The 26,185-nt window shown below is 41.5% G+C and overlaps 1 protein-coding gene across 6 annotated transcripts in view; it reads right to left on the reverse strand.

Moving 5' to 3' along the window:
- Window positions 1-26,185, reverse strand: part of LOC306964461 (IQ motif and SEC7 domain-containing protein 1-like) — a 135,379-nt gene that overhangs the window by 43,156 nt on the left and 66,038 nt on the right. Inside the window, exon 1 of one of the 6 annotated variants that reach the window (XM_079558456.1) lies at window positions 13,222-13,904. The exons of 4 other annotated variants lie outside the window; for them this stretch is intronic. In XM_079558456.1, the coding sequence (XP_079414582.1) occupies window positions 13,222-13,298 (77 nt within the window). In that variant the 5' untranslated portion in view covers window positions 13,299-13,904. Of the gene's footprint in view, window positions 1-180; window positions 255-13,221; window positions 13,905-26,185 lie in introns of those variants that run through there. One more of the 6 variants, XM_079558458.1, reaches the window with a different exon arrangement.

Below are 26,185 nucleotides of genomic sequence, written 5' to 3' on the forward strand. Positions count from 1 at the left end.
CTCTTATACTACTGGTACACATGAATTATTATTTTATATTGCCCCACAGAAACGTTTTTGTTTTTAAAATGCATCCAACCAAAACATGCCAAATCCTGCTGTCGCCTCAGAACAGGAACACCTGCTATCAAGTTCGCATCCTATTAAAGTGCATCGCGTTGAGACAGAGCTGTCACGTACCTTCGCATAGGCTCCCATAGGAAATGATAACTCTCGTACACTGTTGTTTACACTACGGCACAGGCCACGAGCCGCTCTCCTGACTGCACTCCTTTCATCAGCACATTCCCCCCTCGACGTCAATGGAAAACTAGCCCCTCCCACTTTAACATCAGCTGTCCACCCCCCCTACAACTCACCCCATCCCATCCCCTGCTCCCTCTTCCTCCACTGCAGTCATTTATTCAGCTGCCCCTGTTGATCTATGGGCTTCACTGGGGACAGATCCACGGCCTGCACGCCGCGTGTGGAGGCTTTGCAAGGTCATCCGTTTTTCCCCCCCACTATACTATAACAGAGAATGAGGGGCCCTCAACCGGAACTACGGTCTTTGGAGATGATACAGGAAAACGGCATCTCATCTTAAAGTACTTCAATTATAGGAAATTGGACTATCTTACTACCAATAAGACAAAAATAATTGGTCCCACCTTAGTTTTTTGTCTAGTGTTTAGTGTTTTTGTCTGTGTAAAGTGTAAAAGATAGTTTCTCTCATTTTAAGCTAATTCATGCTTGTTCCATTGGCAATCTTATAAGGTTTACAGTCCAAACCTAGACAAAAGCCTCATGAATTATAGTAATCTAAGCACATTTAAAGCCATTTATCAAAGATTAGATGGCTTTTTCTTAGCAGGTATGCTATATAAATTGAATAGAAATGATAGATTGATTAATAATATTCATATAGAGATGTCCAACCAATCTAAAGCACTGAATTGTTCTGATATAGGGCAGCAGCAAACGAAGCAGCTCCTTTCTCCACTTATTGAAACAACAACATCTTCAAATATTTGTTTCCCCTGCCATAAAAATACAAAGCACAGATTGCAATTTTTGTTTGTTGGTTCCTCATATTATAATCTATACCTCGATCGTTTTGGCTCAGAAACACAAACCACTCATCAACCACCATTGTCCACTTTCACTGCTCATTTATTTGACCGCAGAAACATTTTGCTCATTTTTTCCCCCTCCTCATTTCTGCCCTTGATTTATCCTCGCAGCGGTCAGCCTAAATCAATTGACAGAGTGGCCACTTTAGAGCGGACGCAACTTTGATGCTGGAAGTTTCTTTTTTGCTGCCAAACTCTGGCCTATTCCCGCAGCAGGAGGCAGATTAACATAAGACCTCTATCAAAGCGAGCCAGGAGATTTGTGCCCAGGCCTCGAGGCTGAGCTCTGCTGCTTAGAGGGCCCGCGGCCAACAGAGGGCGCTGGTGTACAGCACTGAGGAGACTGATGCAGGGTTTTGGAGAGAGTGTGAGGATAATGACTTCCACTGCTGTTGTTAGGATGGGGTTTAAACCGAGTGCCTGACTTCAAATCTGACCAAATATGGCGTTTGTTTTGTTCTTGCATATCCTTCCTCTCAAACTGTAACATATCTTTTATTCCTTAATTCATTCAGTATTCACCGATTTAGATTAAGGTTAGTCCAACTATCGGCTCACTTTTGCTTAATATTTGCACCTAGTAACATTGTCCCAAACTTTTCCAATCACCATCAAATAGAGCTAAGCACACCAAAAGAGCTACAGTTATAAAAATGGAAGACGTCAAGAAGGAAAGAAGAAGAAAGAACAGTGATCTAGAGGCAAATTGACTTGGTTGGACTGTGGTTCTCTTGGGAGCTCATTTAAACTTGAAGAAGACAGGTTAGCTCACATCAGCGCCATGCCAGCCCTTGGTGGAACACATCTGTCATACTCCACAGTACTTTCTTTTCCATGTCCGCGCTGCTTCATCTGTGGCGGATCTTGTCATGTACACCACACTTAACGCGAGCATCACCCACAGCGCACGCTTGCATGTAGCGAGCGGTGAGAGGTGTCAAGGTAATGCCCCAAAGACAATGGATTAGTGTCACTACGGCATGAAAGGGATGTCTCGCAATTTTATTCACAATTCCAAGGGGCGAGTTGTCAAGGCAACAGTCAGGGCTGAGGGGAGCGGAGATTTTCGCCGGACACTCTGCGAGAAGGCAGGTTTTTGTGTGTGTGAGAAGCAAGAGAGCCACATTTACACACAGCCTGAAGTCATTAGGAGCAGGATAAACATGTGACTTAATGACTGTTTACCAGGCGCACACTCAAGCCCGCTCCCAGCATGCATTGTGCCATTCTCATGCACTCGTTTGGCACGTCTCACAATAAAACCCAAAACACAAACATGTATATTAATATGAAATGTTTTAAGGATGTTTCTGACCCATAGGCGTTGTGGGATAGAACAGCGCAGGGTGAGAGAGGTGAAGAGCAGAGAGAGACGTTCAGCAGATTGTTGGAGCCATGCAAGCCTCGAACCCACTATGCCAGGGGTAGGGGGTAAAATCCTGCCCTACAGCATGATGATTTTGAGAAATATTATCCAAATCAGGGGCAAAATATGTGTTGCAGTGCCCTAAAAAGGCTGACAATAGTGTAAATTACTTCCATTACCTCCATATAGGACAGATGTGATGAACAACACTGAGATTTGGGGAAAGTGGGGCTTCACTTTGGGCCACAATTGGGAGGTTCAACCCCTGAACGTTTCATAAGTAAGGAAAATTGGCCCACCACTTAGCTAACTTGTCTACCTCTGTAACAGTGTTCAACCATATGAGTTATTGGCTGCACAGTGTATTGTAGTTTAAAGGGACTATACCAGGGGTGTCCAAAGCGCGGCCCGGGGGCCAAATGCGGCCCTCAGACCAATTTTTGGTGGCCCTCTGCCTTCTTGCTGAATCGGGACACATCATCAGAGATAGTCCTTTTTATTTGAAATGTAATAATTCTACACAATTCTAACCAAACAACTAACCTTTTACTGTGAGACAGAGCTGGCATGAAGGTTTTGAGCAGAAATAAAGGTGTGGGGCGCAATTTAAACCTCTGCTAGTCAAAGGTTTTGCGGCACTAACTACCGATCTATGGCCCTTCACCCTGTGTACGCTTCAGTATGCGGCCCCCCATGAAAAAAGTTTGGACACCCCTGGACTATACAGAGTTTAAAAATGTTAAAATTATGTATTTCCCCCAACCCTACATGTTCCAGCCATGTCCTAATGTGTAGAATGAGCCCAGAATTATTCACCACAACTGCCTCTAAAATCCTGTCACTCAAAAACTTTGGGTCCGAATTGCTGTCATGCATGAGCTCAATATAGAAGGTGCAGTTACGCATATGACCTGAGGTGGCAGTAGTGAGTATGAAATGGCCAACTTGCATCTAGTCTCTTTAAGTAGAAATATGCATGCTATTTTTTGAATCATCCAGGTGCCAGTTTTATATTAACGACTGGGGTGGATGTTTTTATCTGCGTGGAGTTTGCCTGGCACCTTCTCCAAGTGTCACGTGGGATTCGGGAGCGCTCCAGCCAACTACTCTGACCACAAGCAAAGCATCTAAAGAAGGGTCGCCCCAGTGGCATTGAGCGATGTGTCAAATGAGGAGGGCACATTTTCCCTACGAAGGCAATAAACCACATCTTAACCTTACACATAAATTGCATAATATTGACAATCTCTTTAGTAGATCCCTGAGCCTCCTGTTCCAGCGGTTGTATGTTACCCGCATGCCGTCTTCATGTTCACTGCCGTTTAAGACAACGCTAAGAGCCCCCAAAGCACCAACTTGGTTTTATGGACTAACAGCGCCGTCATGCCATGATCTATTACCCCTCCACTGCCCCCCACGCGCTCCCCTCCATCTATCCCGGGACCACAGACCCTCGCCAACCTCACTCATCCCAGACATCCATCAAAACACACAGTGGATAATGAGGCCTGCTTTGTCACAGCACTGTAGGTGATTTACAGCAATTACCGACATGCGCTGGAGGAGCGGCTCTCAACGGCACCGCCGCTCGGTCTGTTTGTACCTATGATGCAGGTAAGGTACAGCGCACCCACTCAGTAATTACGAATCATGCCGGAGGAATGAATGGGACAAAGACGCGCAGACAATAGGGCCGTGATGGAGCTAATTACAAAGCAGTCAAGGGCTCAATAAAAGCGCTCATAAAAGGTTTCTTGAATTCTCATCTGAAGCGGTATTGTTGCTTGAAAGCTAAAGTTGCTGAGTGACGTGGAGTTTCAAGCAATGTGTCAAGGTAATGTGTTGAATAGCATAAATGTAGAGCAATATATCAACAAATTATTGCCATTACAACATTAGATGACGTGATATCCATATTGCAGGAAGCCACATTATATACTGTGGATTCTGTGTCCTTAATAAAGCTCGATTGATACTATAACATCACAAAACACTGTGGTCTTCCATTACATTCAAATTGACACATTGTTTTACCAAAAGCCTACAAAAAAAAACCCATAGGAAGTAAAAAATGTGCAGGAGTTTCGTTTTAGTCATCATTTCCCTAGTTTAGTTAAATTTGATCCTTTTTTCGGTCATAATTAAGTCTAATTTTAATGCAATTTGATGAAAGGGAACAGGTTCATTATGACTTTTGTTTATATCGAAGGGAAAGTATTGCATTGAAATGTCTCAGTAAAATAACGCAATACTATTATTATTGTAATGTTTGAGAGAGTAATTATAAATTGAAATTTAACATACATAATATCTATTAAATATGGGGTCCTCAAAGCAATCTATCCGCCTCTGGTAGTTATCTGCATTCTGATTGCTTTCTTCGTACTGTCTTCATTTATCCCGGCTTGGGCCAGTATAAAAAAGTAGATGGCTTGTATGATCCCTGAGTGGTTAATACAGAAAATATTACAGTGGAAAGGGGGCGAAAGTGGTCTTCAAGCATAGGATTCAAGATTCAAGTTTTTTTATTTGTTAAACCATGTGAGTGATTTGAAATGATATTTCTCTCATCCTTGATTGTGGAGCGGGGGATGGGGGTTGTGAGAGAGGGCAGGGAGTTCAGCTTCCCGATGGCCTTGTGTATGAAACTGTTCTTCAGTTCCTCCACGTGCTTTGGTTTACCCTACCACTAAAAAAAAAATCTACAACAGGGTATAAAGACATTCTGGATCTCACTGGGACTTTTCTGGCATAAAATAAAGCTCTGATACAAATATTACATGTTCAATACACCAACCACAAGGCAAGTTTATTCATTTGTTGTTCTTACGCTCAATGTTGTTAAAGATTGTGGGTGTTTGGAGCCTGTCCATGCAGCTATGGAAACACGTTTCTATCCCTACATACTTTCTATAATGTCTCTGTAAAGTATTATTTTAATCTTGTTGTTCGTGTAATGGAACTCGTAGTTGTCTTGCCTGAAAGACCACTTTGCATTAAAGAATACAGCACATCAAAGTCTTGTATAGATGTGTATGTAAATGTCCAGGGGTGGGTGGGGGGGTGGGGGGGGGGGGGGCACACCACATGATGCAGCGTATTTGAGCTCTGCAGTGCACCAGCATGAGCTCATCACTCTCTCTCCCCTCCTCCTCCTTCTACTCTCTCTCTCTCTCTCGCTCTCCCTCTAGCCTCCCCCCCCTCACTCTACATTACATAAGTTAATGCAGCACATGCTCATTACTGTCCCGTCACTGAAGCGCTGCTCCGAGTGTAAAGGAAAATGCCAACTTGATCCAATGATGAAGAAGGGAGGACCTCTGCTTATGCAAAACCTGATTATGCCCGATAGTTTAGTAGGTTTGCGTAACTTAAGTGTTTGTTGTTTCCTTTAGACCTCAATCCTCCTCCTGTAGACCTACTTTACTGTGAGCTTAGACCTAGTAGTCTTGCCCACTTTGCGAAATCAGTTTACCTCCCTCTCAATAGTCAGAGAGGTAACAATATGTCTTGTCTTGTACTCGTGTAAAGACTGAAAAAGAACAGCTGGAATAGGCCATTAAAAGTCAAAAAGTCACAAAACTACCACTGCATAATCGAGTGATCTGACAGAACATGAAGACAGAGCAGCTTCACAGAGACACACGACATGAAAAACTACAGCCTTGTCTTTAAACGCATTTGCTCAGCGCCTGTTTTTTCTCAACACATGCACATCTCTCTTTCTCGCTCTCTGGAGGGTGGCATTCCTCAGCATCACAGTAAACAAACTGCCTCCCATACATCATTACCATTTCAAAGCAATAGGGTTTAACGTGAGCGGAGCCAGACACTGCAGCAGCGGCAAGAATCCAGAAAAGATGGATTCCCCCCTTTAACTCCGCACACAACCCCGCAGCGCTACGACCAGACCGCAAAATATTTAATCTGAAATAGCCTACAGTACATTAGCCAGTTCATTGTCAGTATCAGAGTCGTTCAAGTCAAGCAGGGCCGGCAATAGTGAAGGCTTTTCATCTAAAAAATATTATGCAAAGAACAGACTAAATATCGAATACAAAGCAGTCCCCCCCGGGAGAGTTAAAACGTGTGAATTATTCATAAGGTTTGGACACCGCAACTTAAGCCTGGTGTGGATCAAAAATAGACTTTTACATTGCTATATGGGTATATGGGTGTTCATTTTATAGGAAGTAATCAGTTAAAAAGGCTTGGTGTCTGAGGGAGCAATGTACTACAGACAAACATTAACATAGTATAACTTAATTTTTGTCGGCTTATTACCATAAACAAAGATAGAACGCCTTTTAAAGTGAACATATGCATAATTGTGGCTTTTAAAAATGCTTCAGCAGTGATATTTTGAGCATAACTTTAAATCATTTCTTTGTATGGAAAGAAAACTTCATCACCCAGGGCTATATTGGTTTGCCATTGGAGGGGAATGAAACATGCTAAAAACATTATGCGAGCGTCCATTTTTACCCACGAAGGCATGCTAATAAATCAATGGTACCCTGCTAAATGTATATTGTTTGGAGAATGGCTATGATGATGGTTTGTAGACTAAAATGAGGAGAACACATCTATCTATGAGACAACATAAATCAGGAAATGTAGAGGAACAACCAACCAATGCAGAAAGGATCATTCCTAACTGCATTAATGAAGCAAAATACAACTCCAGCTATGTTTTTGATGAGGGAACAACAGTATAACATGGTTAAATGTTGAAAAAATATCATTTTGTATGGTATATCCCCATTAATGGTGAAATTCTGGTTTAATTTAACTATTAATCGTTTAAGATTGTTTTCACATATTCCAATCAACGGCAAAGGTGGATTGGCAAGTACTACAAATTCACATTTTGTTTGCTGCTAAGAATACCGTAACTGTATATTTTCCTGTCATTGATTTTCCTGTCTAAAGACTAAGCAGAACATGCTTGTTTGAAGCGTCACAGTAAGTAGCTTGGGGACAGAGAATTTTGTCGTGTAAGCATTTCTATTGAAAATAAAATGCACAAAGCAGGTTACAGAAAACTGCTGAGTCAAATCCTCCAAATGGCCCAAGAAACTTCCAAATCACATTTTTCATAACAACATAACTTGGGCCCCAGACATGTCTAAGGTTTTCCATATTGGGGAGTATTTTTGCCTCACCACATCGGAAAGCAAGCCTAGTTTGGCACATGATGACTATTCCATAACAAACCAAACCTCACAGCACAAAAACAGCCAAATCTCCTATATCCCACCATTATGTCAAGTTGTGGCCTTTACCTTATACGCAGTCAAAGTTGTGTCCTAGTTATTTCAGTCTTGCGAGTCGTCTAACGCGTATCCACGATGCCCAGAGCAGTATGGTGACTGGCAGCTCGCGATGTGCACGTATGAATAAATAATAGAGAGGCTGCTTTCTGACACACAACCACAGTCAGATCAGATGTGCACAAGACGCCGGTGTCGCTGTCACAGGATCATTGTGTTAGGAAGACATGCTGTTACCCACACTCTTTTAATCAGATTTAAGAGGGTGAAATACTCAAATGTGTATGCAATACTCACATATTTTAAGCATTGGAGCTGCACAATACACCATCAAATAATGATCGCAAATATTAGGTGACACAATTGCATCCATATCGCAATTGTAATGAAACAAATAGGAAATCATGCACTTGTTTTTAAAGCCAAAGCCCGAAAAGGGTACTGTAGGTTCTGTGCGGATAAACTGTAACAATAATACCCCTGTACAACTTGTCCTGGCCGGAGTGGAGAAGCTTTAAAGCAAAGCTCAATACATACTCTTGACGACAGCTATTATCTAGAAATTACTTGTAGTGCAGATAATGATCACAAGGAGTGTGGTGAAACTCTCTGAACTTTAAGAAGGTGGGGAGCAAAGCAAAAAGAAGAGAACATCATTTATTTTTGTAGATAACTGACTAATTACAAAGGGTTACAGTGCTCAAACATACATCAATGAAACAATATAACTTCAGGCTTGTTTTTCATGAGAAACAACACTAAACAAAGTCATGATCTGGATTAAACTAACTTTTATGATCTGGGGTCGACCATACCTCGGTTCAGCCACATTATGAGCTCAAAGAGTGAGATCCTTCCCTGATTTCCTATATGACAATGCCAGGATTCACCAGGCTCACAGTGTGAAAGAGGTTCAGTTTCAACCATGGATTGGCCACCGCACACCCAAGATCTGAATCCCATTAAGAATCTATGGGATGTTCTGGAGAAGGCTTTGCGCAGTGGTCACACTCTCCCATCGTCTCTACAAGATCTTGATGAAAAAACACTGAATGGAAATAAATCCTTTCACATCGCAAAAGCTTCAAAGGAAAAGGCCACCGTTTTTTACATACTGAGATATGTTCTTACCTGAGCTTAGACGAGTTGATGCGTAACTGTTTGGTCAGTCACGCAAAAACACAGAACACGTTGTTAGCATTTAGCCTCTCCCAGCATAGGTATAGCTCCAAACTGGGGTGAAGCTAAAAGCGACCAAGCTGTTCCACGTTTTCCCTATTTAAATACAGTTACGTGAAAAGTTACACGATCCAAGTCTACACAAAATCAAACATGTCGATTTTTCTAAGCGGATAAAAAGGGGAACTATGGACGTCGAAGTGCTCCTAAGGTATTATTACGCCTTACAATACAGTACCCCTTTTTTATCCGCTTAGAAAATCGTCATGTTTCATTTTGTGTAACTAGACAATTTCTAGTTTGTGTAACTAGAAATAGGGGAAACAAGGAACAGCTTGGTATAGCTGGGACTTCACCCCAGTTTGGCAGTTACGCATCAACTCGTCTAAGCTTAAGATAAGAACATATCTCAGTATGTAAAAACGGTGGCCTATTCCTTTAAACAATGCCACAGTTGTAATCAAAGCTAAAAGAAGTCCAATGAAAGATTAGAGCGTGTGGTGTGCCTTTTTTTTTTTTTCTTGTGGTGACTTTTTTGGGGCAGGAAGTGTAAAAAAAGAAAAAAAAAGAAATCACACCCTTTAGATGGATTACTAAATGCTGTCTCTTAAATCAAGTGAATCCAGATGTTTTTTATTAATTGGACTTTGCAATAGCCGCCCCCATGTTTTACTGTGAACATGGTGCCTGTATCTCGTTTCATGAAAAAAAATTAATCTAATCAAGTTCATTGCGAAGGAGAATGTGCTTTTGAGATTTGAGCAACGTTAGTCAAAGGGAAAGACACCGTCAGCTTCGTCACTACATCCTCCGAATCAGTTTCAAATCCGACGAAAATGAAAGATTTAAGCGTCCGTAAAGGACCTTGACATGTCTCGTGCCTCTGCTTTACGCAAGCAATAATACATTTCCAAGGTTGTGGGGAGAAAGCCGCTGGGTTTTCCTCCTTGCGTGCACAATGTTTTTTGATTAGTCAGACGTCAGGAATATCTGCTGCGGTCTGTACAGAAAACCAACAAGCACCACTTAGAGGCAACCGACGCTGTCTGCTATGCGCGCCTACCTTATAGTGCGGCTGGATATGCAATACTTCCACATGGCATTCCACAAGGCACTGACATCACCCGCAGCATCAGACACCAGCAGAAAAACAGGCTTCAGAAAGAAGTTGGAGCTCCGTCCAGAGTCTTGACCACAAATTATAGACTACTACCCGCACTTTCCAAGGACACATTTATGCTTTTGCCCCACTATGAGCTGCTGCCTGCCTTCAGCTGCTGCTCCCTTGACCAAGTAAGGTAAAAAAAAGGGGGCTACAATGTATACCAGCAAAATCGTTCTTCTCCTCCTGTAACAAAAGATCTCCACCCACATTGGACAACACACTAGTCTTCCCCTCCCAATGATAAAGGGCAGGGTCTGTTTATGTGAAGGAGAGAGAGAGATGGATGGATAGATAGAAAGAAAGTCCATGAGGTTGAAGTGTGTTGGTGTGCACGCATGTGTGTGTGTGTGTGTGTGTGTGTGTGATGTTAATAGGCACTGGTCCAAGAAACACAGCCCTCTGAATGGGGAGGCCATGCAGGCAGCAGGAGGCAGCAGGGAGGAGGGTGAGCCCAGTTCAGCAGCTGGAAGGGAGAGCTCTTCTGGAAACACACTGACCTCGCATTGAAAAAACATGACTGCATACAGCTGGAACGGGCAGCACCAGAGCAATGTCAAACGTTACACCCAGAGTGACGATAGTTTTCCAGGAAGTACAAGTGAGTATAAGGTGCTGTTAACAAAGGGTGGTTCAAGGAAGGATGGGTCAGAGGACAAATCTGCAGTATCTAAAAACAAAACATCTTGAAAATACAGAGTGGAAAATGTCTGCTCATTCAACATAAAATCAGCATCACAATGAAAATGTTTACTGACGGGTTCGGCCAAAAAAATACAGAGTAACGTTTCCCTGGCAAGGTCATGTTTTGCCAACAGTGTTCAGAAAATTGGCTACTTAGGCAAGTTTGTTATTGTTAGAGACTGCAGCTCAGATGTCATTTTTCTATATTTATTTTCCCCTTTATTTCGGCAACACCAACCACAGGGGTTTTACAGGTGGCAGCGAGTCAAATTGAATGCTTTTTAATGCCATTTTAATGCCTAAATACTATTTTTGTAATGCCACAACTGCAAAAAAAAAGTCTTGGCGTATTATTTTCATTTCATATGATTTGTAAACATTCACTCAAACAGGGGAATGAGGGGGAATTTTAATATTCAAACAAAACTGGGCACAACGGGAGACCATGTACCATATTAGACCATAGACCATGTAGACACTAGTTTTGGTATTTCTGATGAATGTATGCAGTGAAAATAGTTGCAATGTTATTGTTGTGGGAGAAATTTAGCTTATGCCAGTTTGAATCCAATTTCAATTACTTTTAAGGCCTTCATTTTGGCAAAGTTCAATTAATGCCCCGTGGAAAGCCTGAACCAACAAAAAACACACAATTGGACATTGGGAGAAACATTGGCTGGATTTTGCTACATTTTCAACTATTTGATGAAGTATTTTTACCACTGTGAGATGGCTCTAATGCCTTGACTCGCGATGCAACTTCAGTGGATTTTAAATGGGATTAAGAACCTTCAGCTTACACTCTACTTTGAAATAAATACTAACTTTGTACATTCAATTATGCAGCTTTAAGAGTTGGGGATTGAAAATGAGTCATTCCCATTAATAAGGCTATCTGGAATGAAAAAACAAACACACTTACGTACATATATTCTAAAACGTGGGCAGAAAGAGCTGTATCCAGGTCATGAGTTCTGTGCATCATGCAGTAAGTGTGCTGAGCTCGGTGTCGTTAATAATTCATGTATACAGATATAGTAGATTTATTCAATCTGCTGTTTGAATATTCAAATAGCTCACAGTGAACGCCAGACTTTAAAGCGTTCGTTAATTTGGTTATCATTTGAGTTTGGCTCCAGCACGACCGGGATTCCCCTAAGCCTCGGTTCATCCACATGCTGCGAAATCACGGATGCATTATTAATGAGGCATGGACACGCTTTCACCTTCAGAATACCAATGACAATCTGTATTTATACACACGTGCATTTGTGTTACTCATGAGCATATAGCGCGGTGTGGCCTGCCTTTCACACGTTCTACCTCTCTGAGGACTTCACACATCTGCAAAAGAGCGATTGTCAGAACATAACAGGCTTCTGAGCAGGAAATACTGCGTGTGTTGCACGGCTGTCAAACCTTGAATATCATTTGGCAATATCGCAATGCCAGTAAAACTTACAGATAACAGCAGAGAAAGATGGTGGAGCAAATTCAGTTGAAGATGATAAGATATGATTTATTTTATTTGGCCGGGACACTGTGTATGTAAACAAACACACCAGGCTAGATTGCCGTCATGGGCTAATATCCATCTGTTGTCCCATATTGTACATGTCTTTAATAGTAGGGGGAGGAAACCGACACAGACACTTGGAGAACATGCAAACTCCATGAGACCCTGGAGTCGAACCCGGGACCTCATTGAAGTCGCTATAGTATTACCAAAATTCAGTTTAGTGCAAATCATTTAAATTGAAATGCAGTCCTTTACTTTTGCGTGAACACATCGACAAACCATAAAGAACATGAAGGTGTTTCTGGCTTTGACACAGCAGCAGGAGAACGAGAAGGGTTATTTTAAACCAAGTGTGTGCTCCTTGTTAGCATACTTGAAAGAAAGCTCCCAAAATAGATTGCGTTTGTAGCTTAAGCTTCAGTGATTCTGCAGGTTCTGATAAGAAAAGCATAATCCTACAATAGCATCAAGACCGTTTAAGAAGTTATTTTTGGACAGACCATTTGAGGACACCGCATCAGCCAATGCAGGTGACATTGAGGGAAACGTATCTTTCAAGTAAAGCACTGAATCTATATTGTGCTCACGGCTGCAGTAGGTGAGAGGTGAATAGCATGAACTCCCAATGGGACTTTTCTTGAATACATTTAGTCAATGCTGGCTTATCTCATCGGTTTTCACCACTTTCAAAGCGAAACAGACAACAGGGACAGACCACGCTCACACCAAGTGCTAAGTTACTTAACCGAGTGTTTCACAATAACCACTCTAGTTCACTCACTGTGGAGATCGATAATGGCTTAGCCCACTGACACACACGATTTAGTAATGTCTACACTGGCAGCCAGTCTCAAAACATATTGATTTGAGCTTAACAACTAGAGGAAACTTTATGCCAGACATGGAGGAAGACATCGCAGACATACCTTTTGTAAAAGTTGTTATGCGGGTGCAGACACAACACATGCCAGTAGTCCAGGCAAAAAGCTTTGAACTTCCACATCCTCAGACAGTCAGTAGGAAGAAGTCACCATTGCATTAGAATACGCCGATAACATGGCTTTCACTATCGATAAAGTGCAATGAAACGTGTTTGTCTCTTCACTGGAAAAGCGGTCCTGATTTTTCCAAAGTAGAGCAACCTCAAGGAACATGCCACATTTACACATCCAGGAAAAAAACTTGGACTGCAGGGAGCTGGCCAGGACCAAACGGGACATGAGCAGTACTTTTCCGATCCCTGTGATGAATCCAAGACTAGCTCCGCTCTTGGCTGCTCGGGATGTGTTCCGTTCAAAAACCAGGTCACTCAGCCCGTCCCGTGTGCCGGGGCTACTCCACTCTCCACAGCGCGTCACTCCTGGATTCTCGAACAAGACAGGTAAATCAAATGTGCAGCAGTGAAGGCATGACAGGATCTCACAAACTTCCGAGATTCCAGTGGCAAAACTTTCCGATCCCTGGCTCTCCAGAAACAAACTACATGACCTTGATCATTTCCTCTCATCTCACCTCTCCTCTCACTCATACAGCGGCGTGCCTCTGCTACTGCCGCTGCTACTGCCATACGCTTCGGACCTCCCAGAAAATGTGCCGATGCAGGTTGCCAGGGAAACACTAGCGTACTACCAAAGCTTCAAATGGAGACCCTGCAGTGAGGAGCGTGATTGGCTGCTGGACTGTGAGCAGGGAGGGGCTGCCGGCGTGCTGCAATGTGGTGCCGGAGTTTAATATGCACATGCAATGTTGAAATAAATATGAGATGCAAATGGCCAGCTCTTGCGTCGTACGGCTGTAGCCATAAAATTGGAAATGATGTGGCTAATAAAGTTCAAGTGGTTGTTATGGATCGTCAAATATTTCATTAAGACAGTTACAGTGTTAGGAGGCAGCATACATTTAATTTACATGTTAAAAAGCAACAACTGTTAAGCAGCGATAATGCAAATGTGTTTGATTTATAGAACAGTAATTAGTATAAATGCATGCATTGGTTTGCTTATTAGTCATGCATTTTAGTAGCGGAAGGGCAGCATTTCATCTCCCGCTAAGTAAGGTGGACAATATGCAGTCTGCATTACCAGAAAACAAAACAAAACACAATACATGTAAAATAGCAAAGGTGCCAGGGAAAAAAAAACAAAAGCAGCAGTGGCGAAAGATAGTGATGTTGCTGCACTTTTGTACTGTGGTTAATTGTAAAGTCAATTCCCTCTTTACAGCAACACTGGCCCACGCTAAACTTTTAAGTACATGCACATTTAAGCACTTTCCTGATTGTTTGTAAAATAATATAGCTTATACATCTTTTTATTGAGAAGGTACCAAATAATATTAACTTAATCATTTTTTATCAATATCACTTATTTGGCTCTGACTCCAGATGGCGGCCCATACCAATGCAAGGACTGTGTTTTGATCACTCAGTTAATTCGTATGATCAAGTTTAACATTAAATTAAAGGGATACTTGTGGTATTTTTCACATAGGGCCTCATTTCCTAGCTATCCTGAGTGTTGTTGATTTCTGGAGATATTATTTTTTTAAATTAATGCAGTCCTTATATTTTGAAGAGTTTAGTGGTGTTAGGCTAGTGCTCGGCTAGCGCATGTCTATGGTAACTAGTAGCCAGCATTAAACAGTCTGACCCAAGCACTGTGCACCTGAGGCAAATCACTTATAACATCAGACTACTGATATAAATGTCTGTGTTGACTGAATATTTTTTGTAATATAACAATTTTGCATTTAAAATAACTTATATTTGAGCAGCATCAGCTTCCTGGTTGTAAGCTACGCAGCGGCGGAGTGATCTGCGAGGTTACCGGATCTACAGTAGTTTGTTTACCTGCTGCGGGATTACTACACGTGGAATTCACAAAGGAGTTTTCTACAAATCAGATACGGCAACGTTTGGAAAACTATCCGATGATTTTGAAGAGGTTTTTAATGCAGGCTACTAGCTACCATAGACTAGCTACCATAGACATGCTCTAGCCTAGCACTAGCCTCCAAAATCTCCAGAAATCAACAACACTCTGGATAACTAGGAAAGGAGGCCCTATGTCAAAAATCCTGAAATATCCCTTTAACACCTAAAGTTTTCAGGTTGCAGAAAATGATCCTAAATTCAAAGGTCATTATTTATGAAGATCAAATATGTTACACGCAAAACACCAAAGGCCTCCTGTTCTCCTCAATGGGCTCTCATTTGAATACAAGCACTCTGCTGTTCTTGTTTCCACTGAAGGGCAATGCTGCTGCTGCTGCTGCTGCTGCTGCTGTGCCACTCAGTCCCATAGTTCTGAACCAGGGGCCTCTCATCAATATTCAGCTAATGTCCACCAAACACATACCACGCACTCACCCACGCCAACACAAACTAATTTACAGACATATTTACACATTTTACTTATAACACGGATTATCGTGTCTCGAATAATAATAGCTGTTAACTCCATTTATGGGAACAATTTGCTCAGATTCAGTCCATAAAGCAACTAAAGCTGTAGCGTGTGAACATTTGGACAAGGAGGAATTAATTAGCCTAATCTACCCGCAATTTGTCACCCCTTTGTTGTCAATTCATTTACAAATCCTGATTTATACACACAAAATGATCATCCACAGACAAAGACCTGTTTACCATGAACTTAATCTCAGTCTGACTTAGTAATAAATAACAGCTTTACAACATTTAACATACAACTATAGGCTCAGTGGTGCTATGTGTCCAAAGCAATGGAATATGACGTCTGTTCCCATGGCAAAATACCCTTTTCTCAAAATGGGTTAAATAAGAGTTTTTATTAACAAGAATTGTTACCATTTTTTTAACGTTCAGATCTGAGTTGTGTGTAATCATCTGGGAGGAAATGGGGTGATTGCTGGATGGTGCCGGATGTGGCACTCTAGTCAGAGGTTGCCTATCCCTGTGCCAACTAATACAACAATCCAGGAGGTTAAACCACAGGGTTATCAGATGTTATGCATAGGATGGGACGATACTTTGTTGTTCACAGAGGACTATTGTTAGAGAAGAAACAATGGTGGCCGAAAAATAGGTGCCTGAGAGCCACAGTTGCAGCTAAATGACAGCGATGGTACGACCGTGCAGCATGACCCAATGTGATATATCGTGACTTAGCCTAATTTGAAACAGTAGAAAGACAGATGCCCCCGCGACCCGGCCCCGGAAAAAGCGGAAGAAAATGGATCGATGGATGGAGAAAGACAGTTTTTGTAAGAAATCTCCAAAAAGCCCAGTGTATTTAAATCCTTTCAACTGGCCAACCTCTCACTCATGTTTTTCAATAATGTCACTACTTTTGGACACCTTTAGGAGAAAATGATTGGACCTTAGATTAATACACGCTAACAGAGACGACAATGAACTTTGAGACAGTTTTTGTTTCATGTAGATTCTCCCAGTAACAACAAAGATATTAGCCAAAAAGTAAGATGTTTGCAGTTCAACAACCATAGTTACCATAGTTGTTATAGTTGCCCACCGCCTCAATTTTAAAATCTAAGCAAATATTGTGATGTCATGTGAACACAACCTATTAAAAAATGCAGCAGTGTGATTTAACTTGCGGCCCCCCCCTTAAGCGTCAGTCAGACAGGGGCTGGATTGACAATGGACTTCCAGTTTTTAAATCATGTCCTGTTGCTGTCTTTAGTGGTGAGAGTGGGCGGACACCCCACTGTCTGTGTGATCAGAACAAACTGGAGTCTGTCAAAGCCTAACCACGAGCCATTACTGCAGCAGTGACTGGCACAAAAGGCAGATGGCGCAGATTCAAACATGTGACAGCGTGTATTTGTTTTTGTCAGACAAACTGCATGGGGTACCAAAGAAGATTTATGAAAATGCCACATCTTTCAGTGAGGGACCGGACGAGGTCAAAAAGTGGACAACATGAACAAAAGATTTCTTTCAATAGTAGTTATACATGATTCTGCTAAACAGCCCCGACACATGGGGGTTGTCAAGGGCTAGAAACAACGCTAACAATGTTTTTTTAGGCAGCACTCACATGTAAAGACATACACACATTTACTTAGCCTCACATTCTCCAACTATGAACAATCTATCCATGCTTTTCAGGCAAGTGACTTTTGCTGTTATGGCGGCCATTTTGAATACCAAAGTAGAATTATGCAGTTCTACAACATGTAACAATATCTCTACACAGGATGAAAATGAAAGACAACTGATTGACAATGACATTTTTATTTACTCGTAATCATTGCTCAAGAAGGTAACCGTAAAAACACAGCCCCAAAGAGTGCAAGTTTATGTGAAGAAACCAGTCAGTCAGTTAAGCTGCTCAAGATATTAGCATGCTACCGGTTAGCATTTAGCTTCAACAGCTCAGCTCTGACCTCTCCAAGAAAAAGCTCTGAAACACACTCCAAACATCTCGTCTTGGATACAACATGTGACAGATCTGAGCTGTTACTGTAGTATTTCCTCAGTGTTCATAAATGTGAGCCACACACGTGTTTATCATGTTGAAGCCATTGACAGTTGTTAGTGGTTGAAGCTAAATGCTCACCAGTAGAGTGCTAACGTATTGAGCAGCTTAAACACTGATTTAAAGTCTCAGTCTGAATCACAGAGAAAGGTTTTTCTTCCTCTTTGGGGGCCGTGTTTTCACTGCTTTCTTCTTGAGCAATTATTACGAGTACACAAAAACGCCACTGTCAATCAGTTGTCTTTCATTTTCATCCTGAGTAAAGATATTGTTACATGTTGTAGTACTGCATAATGCTACTTCGGTATTCAACATGGCCACCGGAACTATGCGTGAGGTCATTGGAAACGCATGTATAGCCACAAATTCATTGTAAACATAAAGGTGGGAAATACACTGTTTTTTTTAGTATCAGTTGATAATATGTAAATCTGCGTCTAATGTATACGTCCAATGTAAAACCAACACAAAAGTTGTATTACCTGGTGCTAAACAATAAAGATGGTATATAACCTTTCCAAAAAGCGTGTTAAGTGTTCTGAACTTTTGTAGTTTATTCAAGACAATCCCCCTTTTGAGCGACAAAGCACTCTAAATTAAGATGATGATGGATTGCAAAAGTATCCCTTCATTATCATGATCAAGAAAGCCCACCCCTATGTAAACATGCACGTCTTTGTTTTGCAGTTTTTGGCAACTTTGTGACCTCAGGACCCAACAGACCTCTCCAGTTCTCCAGCAATGACTCATGGATATCTTGGGCCACAACAGGACACATCTTCGTCATAGTGTTGTTTCAGTTTTATCCAGCTAAAATTAAAAACAGTCTTCCTGAAGATGTGTCTGTGCAAGATATCTATCTATGCGCTATTTATCTTTGCTTTAAATTAAATTCTATAAGGATGATTGACTTTGTGCTTTATTGATTAACTTTGCATTTTAGGTGACATTTGACATTGTACTTTAAGTACGTTCATATTGTTTAGTAAAGAACTTTGGGTTACTATGTGCACAAACTGTGCTCTTCAAATGAGTTCCGCCTTGTATTGCAGCCTTGTATTGGTCCTTTTTACGGTCATTTGTCATATGACGTTGGATCCCACCATGACCTAATATGTTGATGAAAGAATAATTTGGTGATATGTTGTTGCAGCCATAAGAAAAAACAGAGAAAAGAAATGCCAAAAAAAAGAAAGAAAGAAAATTGCAGTGAATGTGTGCCTTACTTCACTCCCATCACAGTGTGAAAAGAAACAGCACAAGGCCGAGTTCTGCGGCTGCCCCGGTCAAACTCTGATAAGCCGCCTGCTGGACTGCCCCATGCCCTTGTTCTAAGCAGGAGGTGCACTCAATGCACACTTCAATGCAGCCAAGCCTGCTGTAACAATCCCCTGTCATCATGCCGATGAGAGGTGAGCGGGCCGGAGGGAGCCTCAGAGAGACAGAGGGATCAGATGCACAAGAAGAAAAAGACAGTATGAGCAAAAACAAGTCTGACTCAAATTTGCCATTTTGGATGACACTTGTCATGTGTGAAACTAATAGGGAGTGAATCATAGGCCACTCCAAAGCGATAATGTGGGGGGAAAAAATAGCAGTGCAAAATGTTGTAAGCAAGAGGTTTAAAATGAAGAGAGAACTGTAAAATGCAGAGGCTAGAAATGCCTTAGAAAAGTTCTCCCCCTGGTGGATGGTTGGTGTAGGGAGCGTGCAGTGTGTCCCAGAAACCACACGCTTTCATGTATATGTCTTATTCATGCCACATCAGGGGAGCATTCAATAATTGAGGAGCCCTTACTTTTGGCCAACGTGCCATTGCACAAAATGCATTCTTAGATCAGTGACTGGATACGTTATAGCCTCTGTGAGTGTAATATGCAGCAACAGAAGCAGCAGCAGCAGCATCCATCTGATTGGATGAGCCATGCCAATAAAAATGTTATAGTAGTGATCGAAACATCTAATCGCAAGTTTCCAAACAAATACAGAATTTCAATTAGCTTTAGGAAAATCAAAAAGAAGAATCACTGCTTTTTGAAACATGTTTGTAGTAGTCTGTAGAATACAATAAAGAATACGTTTTTATTTGCAGAGGACCATATTGCCTAAAAAAAAAAATGCTTCCCCAGTATTGAAATCTAGTCTTTGCATGACTGAAAGTAGTTATTGTTCTGTATCATACAAGTGTGCCCCATAAAGTATGTCTATGAAACATTACAGGAAAGACACGCGGCTCACAGTATCACACATTGTTCTGTACAGCTGTTCAGCCAGAAGGCAAGTATGCAGAAAAAGGTACAGCACAAAAAAAAAAAAAATGTACAAAAAGGGGAACACAGAGGAGGGAGACGTATGGAGGCATAGAGACGAATAGCACAAAAGACCAAAGGAACAAAGGAGGGGAAAATCCTATCTGACTGCAAGAGGAGGTTGATCCCTAACTGCAAGGGTGTGCCAAAAACATTTAGGGCTTTTTATATCTGCAAGCTGCATGAGTAAAAGAACGGCTGAGGGGGCTGTCATAAGAGTTCCAATGAGACACCAGGCCACCAGTATCGCATCACATAACAGCAAATGAAAATGCAAAGACCAGGGCAGGGTTCAAGCAAATATTTGTTGGAGCTTTTTCATTAACTCTAGATCAATCATCAATCAAAGCTCATTTATATCAAGCGCTTTACAACTACACCGTTGTAAAGCGGTTGTAAAGTTTAAAAACACAAAACCACTACATCCCAGGCCTACATTGGTGAGTTCTGTTAAAAGCAACTGTGCGTGCCATCTCCGCATAACTGTGGCTCGCTCTGGCTTCAACACACTGTCCAACGAAAGCAGAATGGGTGACAACATTACAGCTCCACTACAACACCGTGGCAGAGAGGTTAGCGGTCTCGCCTCACAGCAAGGACATTACAGGTTTGATTTCCAAATCACGCAAGGCTTTTCTGTGTTGAGTATGCATGCAGTCTCTGTGTCTGACTGGGTCTCCGCTGGGTTCAACCATAAAACATGCTCAAGATCTGGATGAGGGTATTTGGATGCTGCACTGCACTTGTAAGTATAGTCCTCGCAACAAACTAAACCCACGTGCCCCCTCTTTGCTCTCAAAAGCGCTATGTGATTGCAACTCACTAAGGTTGCAATTATTTTGATAAATGTCCTCTGCTAACCCTAGACCTCAAAAAACAAAAGAAGGCATGGTGTTGCATTAGTTTACAAGTTCTTCAGTCTATTTCGCAATGTGCATGCTCTTTTACATGTGACCTTGATCAAATGGCATTACACAAAAATCACATTTGGATCAGAGTAATAGACACATTGCTGTCACACAAATGTACAGCATAAATCGACCATTCTGTCCCACGATTTGCACAAACTCATTCATCATGTTGATAAAGCACTTTCAGACTCTGCGCCCCTGTACCTGAGCTTGTCTGAGCACTTGTCTGCGATGATTCACGGTTTGGTCTTCCTCGATAGGATTAGCCTGATATGAATTGCACTGAGATAGCACACTGAGAATCCCACTGTCATGCTATGCAAACAAGCGTGCATACAAAATGCATGAGCGTGAATCAGTCCCCCCAGAGAGCATGTGATGTCTGCGTGCTCGCCATTACGTAAGCATATTGTTGCTATAGCCCTCCATGTGTTTTTGCATTTGTATCAAGGGAACAAAATGTACGGCTCAACCGTGCTGCCTGCTCCCTGGGCGCTGTGGCTTGTGATGCCGCCACTGGCAAAGACAGGGGCTTATTACGAGCTGTTCTGAAACCACGGATGCATCAGCAGCTCCGGCTACACTCCCCTAAGGAAACTTTAACCGAGCGCGAAGTGCCCTGAGAGCTAAGCTGCACTGTGCCATCCTCTCACACACACACGCACACACACACACGCACACACACACACACACACACACACACACATGCCCGACACACTGCTACAGCTGGGCAGAACAGCGCTGCTCCACAAATGTCCAGATGCTGACGTTTTCGTGTGCAAATCACAGCCTTTCGAGCCAGATCCGCGCGGTAAGGGCCAAGCCTGGGATGGTCTGGCAAAGGCGGGGAACATGATACAGTAGCATAGAGAGAGGAGAGGCATAGAAAAATGTGCTCAATGGATGAGACGCATGTGCATTTTGTGCTGACCAAACACACTGGAGTAGCTATTTCGGACCAATCATTTGTATCTAATCGTCTTTTAACAAGCTCTATCTCTCCTCCTAACGACCTCGAGGGCGTTTCCTGTCAGCAATATATGAAAAAGTGATGAATGACAGAACACGGGCGATCAATAAAAGTATCAACACCGAGGCATAAGGACTCGTCTCACTGAAAAAGCGCCACACGGGTGACCTCTTTTATAACGGCGAGCGTTTTAGTTGCTTTTTTTATATCGTCGTCTTTATTTGTTCATTTTAATTAATAACATGCACCAAGGCAAAAGTGAGAAGAAAAGCCAAATGCTCTCCTCAAAGCAAGAATGTTCAGTTCAAACATACAACTGCTCATTAGGGCTGCAAGGGGGAAAAAAGATAAAGGAAACACGTGCATTTCACAACATGTAGAAGTCTAAAACTACAGGGGTGGCAGGTTTTATACAGTATATAATAAGACCCCATGGATCTCTAAAATTGTGGTTTGTGATGTTGATTGTGATTACTGCCCAAGTACCAATGCTCTGAATGCCAGAAGAGCCAATCATTAGTATAATAGAAAGTCTGATATTTCTAAATAATAATAATGTTGATGGAACATTTCAAAGCCTTATTCAGAACAATATGATTCAAGAAGAAGTAGAGTCCATGTCTGGGCAGCACAATCATCATCAAATTATGGGATGGTGAGGGCAAACTTGAGAAGCATTATCCGTATTGCAGGAAAACACAATACCGTATAGGCCTGTCACGATAACAAATTTGAAGTTCGATATATTGAGGCAAAGTATCGCGATAAACAATATTATTGACTCTAACGATGCAAGATACTGTCAACTCTCAGGCATAAAAATTACAGTAAACCTTTCTAAAAGTGCATCATGATATTCTAAAATACCACACAAGCTGCAATAAACATGAAATAAAATGAAACTCAATTCGCTTCCGTTTTACAAAGAAAAAGTAGTGGGGAAATGGTGCTAAATGTACAGACGATAAATACCGAGCCCAAAAAAATATAGTTTATCTGTTGTTTATTGAAAGATAAGACGATCGTGACAGCCCTTATACCGTACATTGCAAAATCACTTGTTGCTTTAAAGGGGCTAGATGCAAGTTGCCCATTTTATACTCACTGCTGCCACCTCAGGTCATGCTTGTAACTGTACCTTCTATATTACGCTCGTGCATGGCGGCAATCTGGACCCGAAGCAACAACTTTTTGAGTGAAAAGTTAGAGTTTTTTGAGTGCAGGATTATAGAGGCAGTTGTGGTGAACAGGTCTGGGCTCATTCTACACATTAGGACATTGCTGGAACATGTAGGGGGAGGAAAATACATCATTTTAACATTTTTAAACTCTGTATAGTCCCTTTAAATATATTAAAAAGAATCCTCAACATCAGGTAAATGGAAGTCCCTGCACAAAGGGTCTGAGATCAATTTTAAGTTCATTTTTAAGGTAAGTTTAAAGCCTTGATATTTTGGTCGGGCACCAAATTTATAGCTGACGTGTTATTGCCGTATTAACCATCTCGGGCCCTGAGATCCTCAGGGAGGGGTCTCCTGGTGGTTCCTAGAGCCACCACTAAACACGTGAGGCTGCATTTTAGTTTCACGCAGCAAAAGTGTGGAACAGCCTCAATGAGGACGTAAGACAGGCCTCAACTCTTACTATGTTTAAGTCCAGGCTGAAAACGTGCCTATTTACTGCTGCCTACTTTTAATATTTTGTATATTTTTATGAGTGTATTGATTGATTTGTTTTATTGTGTTTTTATTGTGTTTTTGGTGTTGCTGTGAGGCACATTGAGTTGAGTTGCACATGATAATGTGCTGTATAAATTTGCATTGCCTTGATTTCTATGTTTTAGTTTATATTCTACTATTCGTGCCTGTACATCTCTCTAGTGACTCACCTTCCCTTGTGCTACAGTCTAAACTCTGATGCTAAATGACAGCGTGCCCTGTCAGCCTCAGCTCTGGCAAAGTCACCATTGTTTTATATACAGCGTTCTTGTCCAATTCATATAACTGTTCGCTGCTGCCTATTCGACTAGAGTGTGTAGTAGAGTCTGCAGAGCCAGCACGCGCCGCTGTCAAAGGCACGCAAGCAGCTCGGGTGATGACGCACGCGGTTTTCATCAGCGCTGCATGGCGTCATTTCAATAGGGGCATTACATTAAGCAACTGAGTCAGTCGTGTAAAGTGTGCATCCCTGCTAGACTTGGCTTTATGAAAACAAACGCCCTCAGAGGAAGCTTGACATTATCTACACGAAGGGCAAAGTCTATTAATGTACTGTATAGTAAGTGGTGTCATGCCTGCACAATGTAGTGCTTACTGTATGTATGCTTTCAAGACAGAATTCAACAATTGATTCCAATTAACATCGCAAAGACTGCAATTAATTAGGCGTAAAAATAGTCTGAAAACATCAAAAGAATATGTCTCCATTGGGACTTATTAAACTTGCTAACCTTGTGATCAAGACCTCTCAAATCATTCTCTGAAATGCACGAGATTCTTGAGTTAGCAGTTCAAATTGAAGTCATGTCTCAAGTGTTAAAGCGTCTGAACTTATTTAGTAAGTGCATTAAGATCTGAATCTCATGTTTGAAAGATAAATTATAAGCCTAATCAAAATGCAAATGAGAAAAATCACAATTAGGCATTTTTAATCATGCTGTCCCACTGTATTTTAGGTATACCTCAAGCAAAAGGTTGCGTTCAAGTGACATCACAACATTCTTAAGAGCCTGTAGATAAAGATGGCATCGTGTCATAGAAGGGGGCGTGGTTTCACCAAGGGGGGAAAATAGAATCTTTTGGGAGACACAATTTTCCATTCTTTTTAGCCATGTTCTGGTGAAATATGAACTTATTTATCACACATAAATAAAAACAAAAGTAAATCGGGCCCATATGGATATTTTCTCACAGCAGATTGTCCAAAAGAAGTGAAAAAAGGGCAGTCGTAACTAACGCTAGCTAGCCGTTAGCATTAGCGCGACGCTAACATGAAGCATCATCCATCTCTCTCCGTGATTTATGTATTTATGGGCTGTTGAACCATTTTGCTCCTCTCCATGTCTTTGTTTCTTTATTTAGTAGAAAACTATATTCATAATTCTGCATTTGTTTAAGTAGTTTTTGAATAATTAGTATAAAACTAGTAATAAATTAGTTTAAAATTAGGGTGGAGGGCAACTGAAAAATGGTAACTGTGGTAACTGGCGAATTGCAGATTTTTTTTTGTCTTTTTGGTTAATATCTCAGTCATCACCGGAAGAATCCACATGAAACAAAAACTGCTTCAGAGTTCAATGTCTCCTCTGTCAGCACATATGAACCAATGTCCTAATAAAGGTGTCCAAAAGAGGAGACAATATTGAAAAACATGAGCGTGATGTTGGCCAATAGACTTTCAGACATAAAAATAATATGTCAGGTTTGTGAATCCGATCACTGTCAAATACTGATGAGGCAAATCAATTGTTAATTTTCGTTTTGGAGATTTCTAACAAAAACTGTATTTCTAAAAGCACCATCTTATTCATTAGTTCAGCAGTTCATTAATTCAGCTTTCTTTCTACCTAACTATGAACAGACAAAACACTTAAAATGTGTGTATTTAATTATATTCTTGTAATGTTGCAAGTACCTGCTGAACTAATCCATGAGACGAGCTGTGTGCTTTTATTTTGCTGGATCGAAACAGGAAGTCACTTCTTGGGCGGCGTTGTAATGTTTGAAGATAAGAAGAGTCAATTGGAGATACAATGTGTGCTTTCTCACGTTTGTAGAACAATGTTTAGAAGATTCTTTTCAGTTCAATAGGTTTTGAATTTACCCTGAAACTTTAAGAGGCAGATTATACTGTATGCCACTGGACTGTTTGTTTGTGAACTCTAAACTGAAATATGGTGAATGCATTATTTACCACCATCATTTTGAATTTCCCCGTCATATCTCTCAGCCCACATTCAGATATTGTGTAAAGTGGGCAGGCAGATAAATCGAAGCTTCCCTTGGCACCTTTTCTTGGAAGCGCAGCCCTCCAGGCGACAGCGGCACATCTGTAAAGGCCAATACAACCTTTGGTCCGTTCTTGTATCTCGCTTTAGCACAGTTCCAAGCATTTCAACACCAAAGGGGCCGAGCCTACAAGTGATTATGTCGTGACATTTGCAGCGTCACAGCTCCTCTTTTAAAAAGCACAAACCTGACAGAGGAGGTTTGTATTTGACA

Source organism: Gobius niger (assembly GCF_951799975.1).
Source record: "Gobius niger genome assembly, chromosome: 6".
In the NCBI taxonomy this organism is placed as follows: Eukaryota; Metazoa; Chordata; class Actinopteri; order Gobiiformes; family Gobiidae; genus Gobius; species Gobius niger.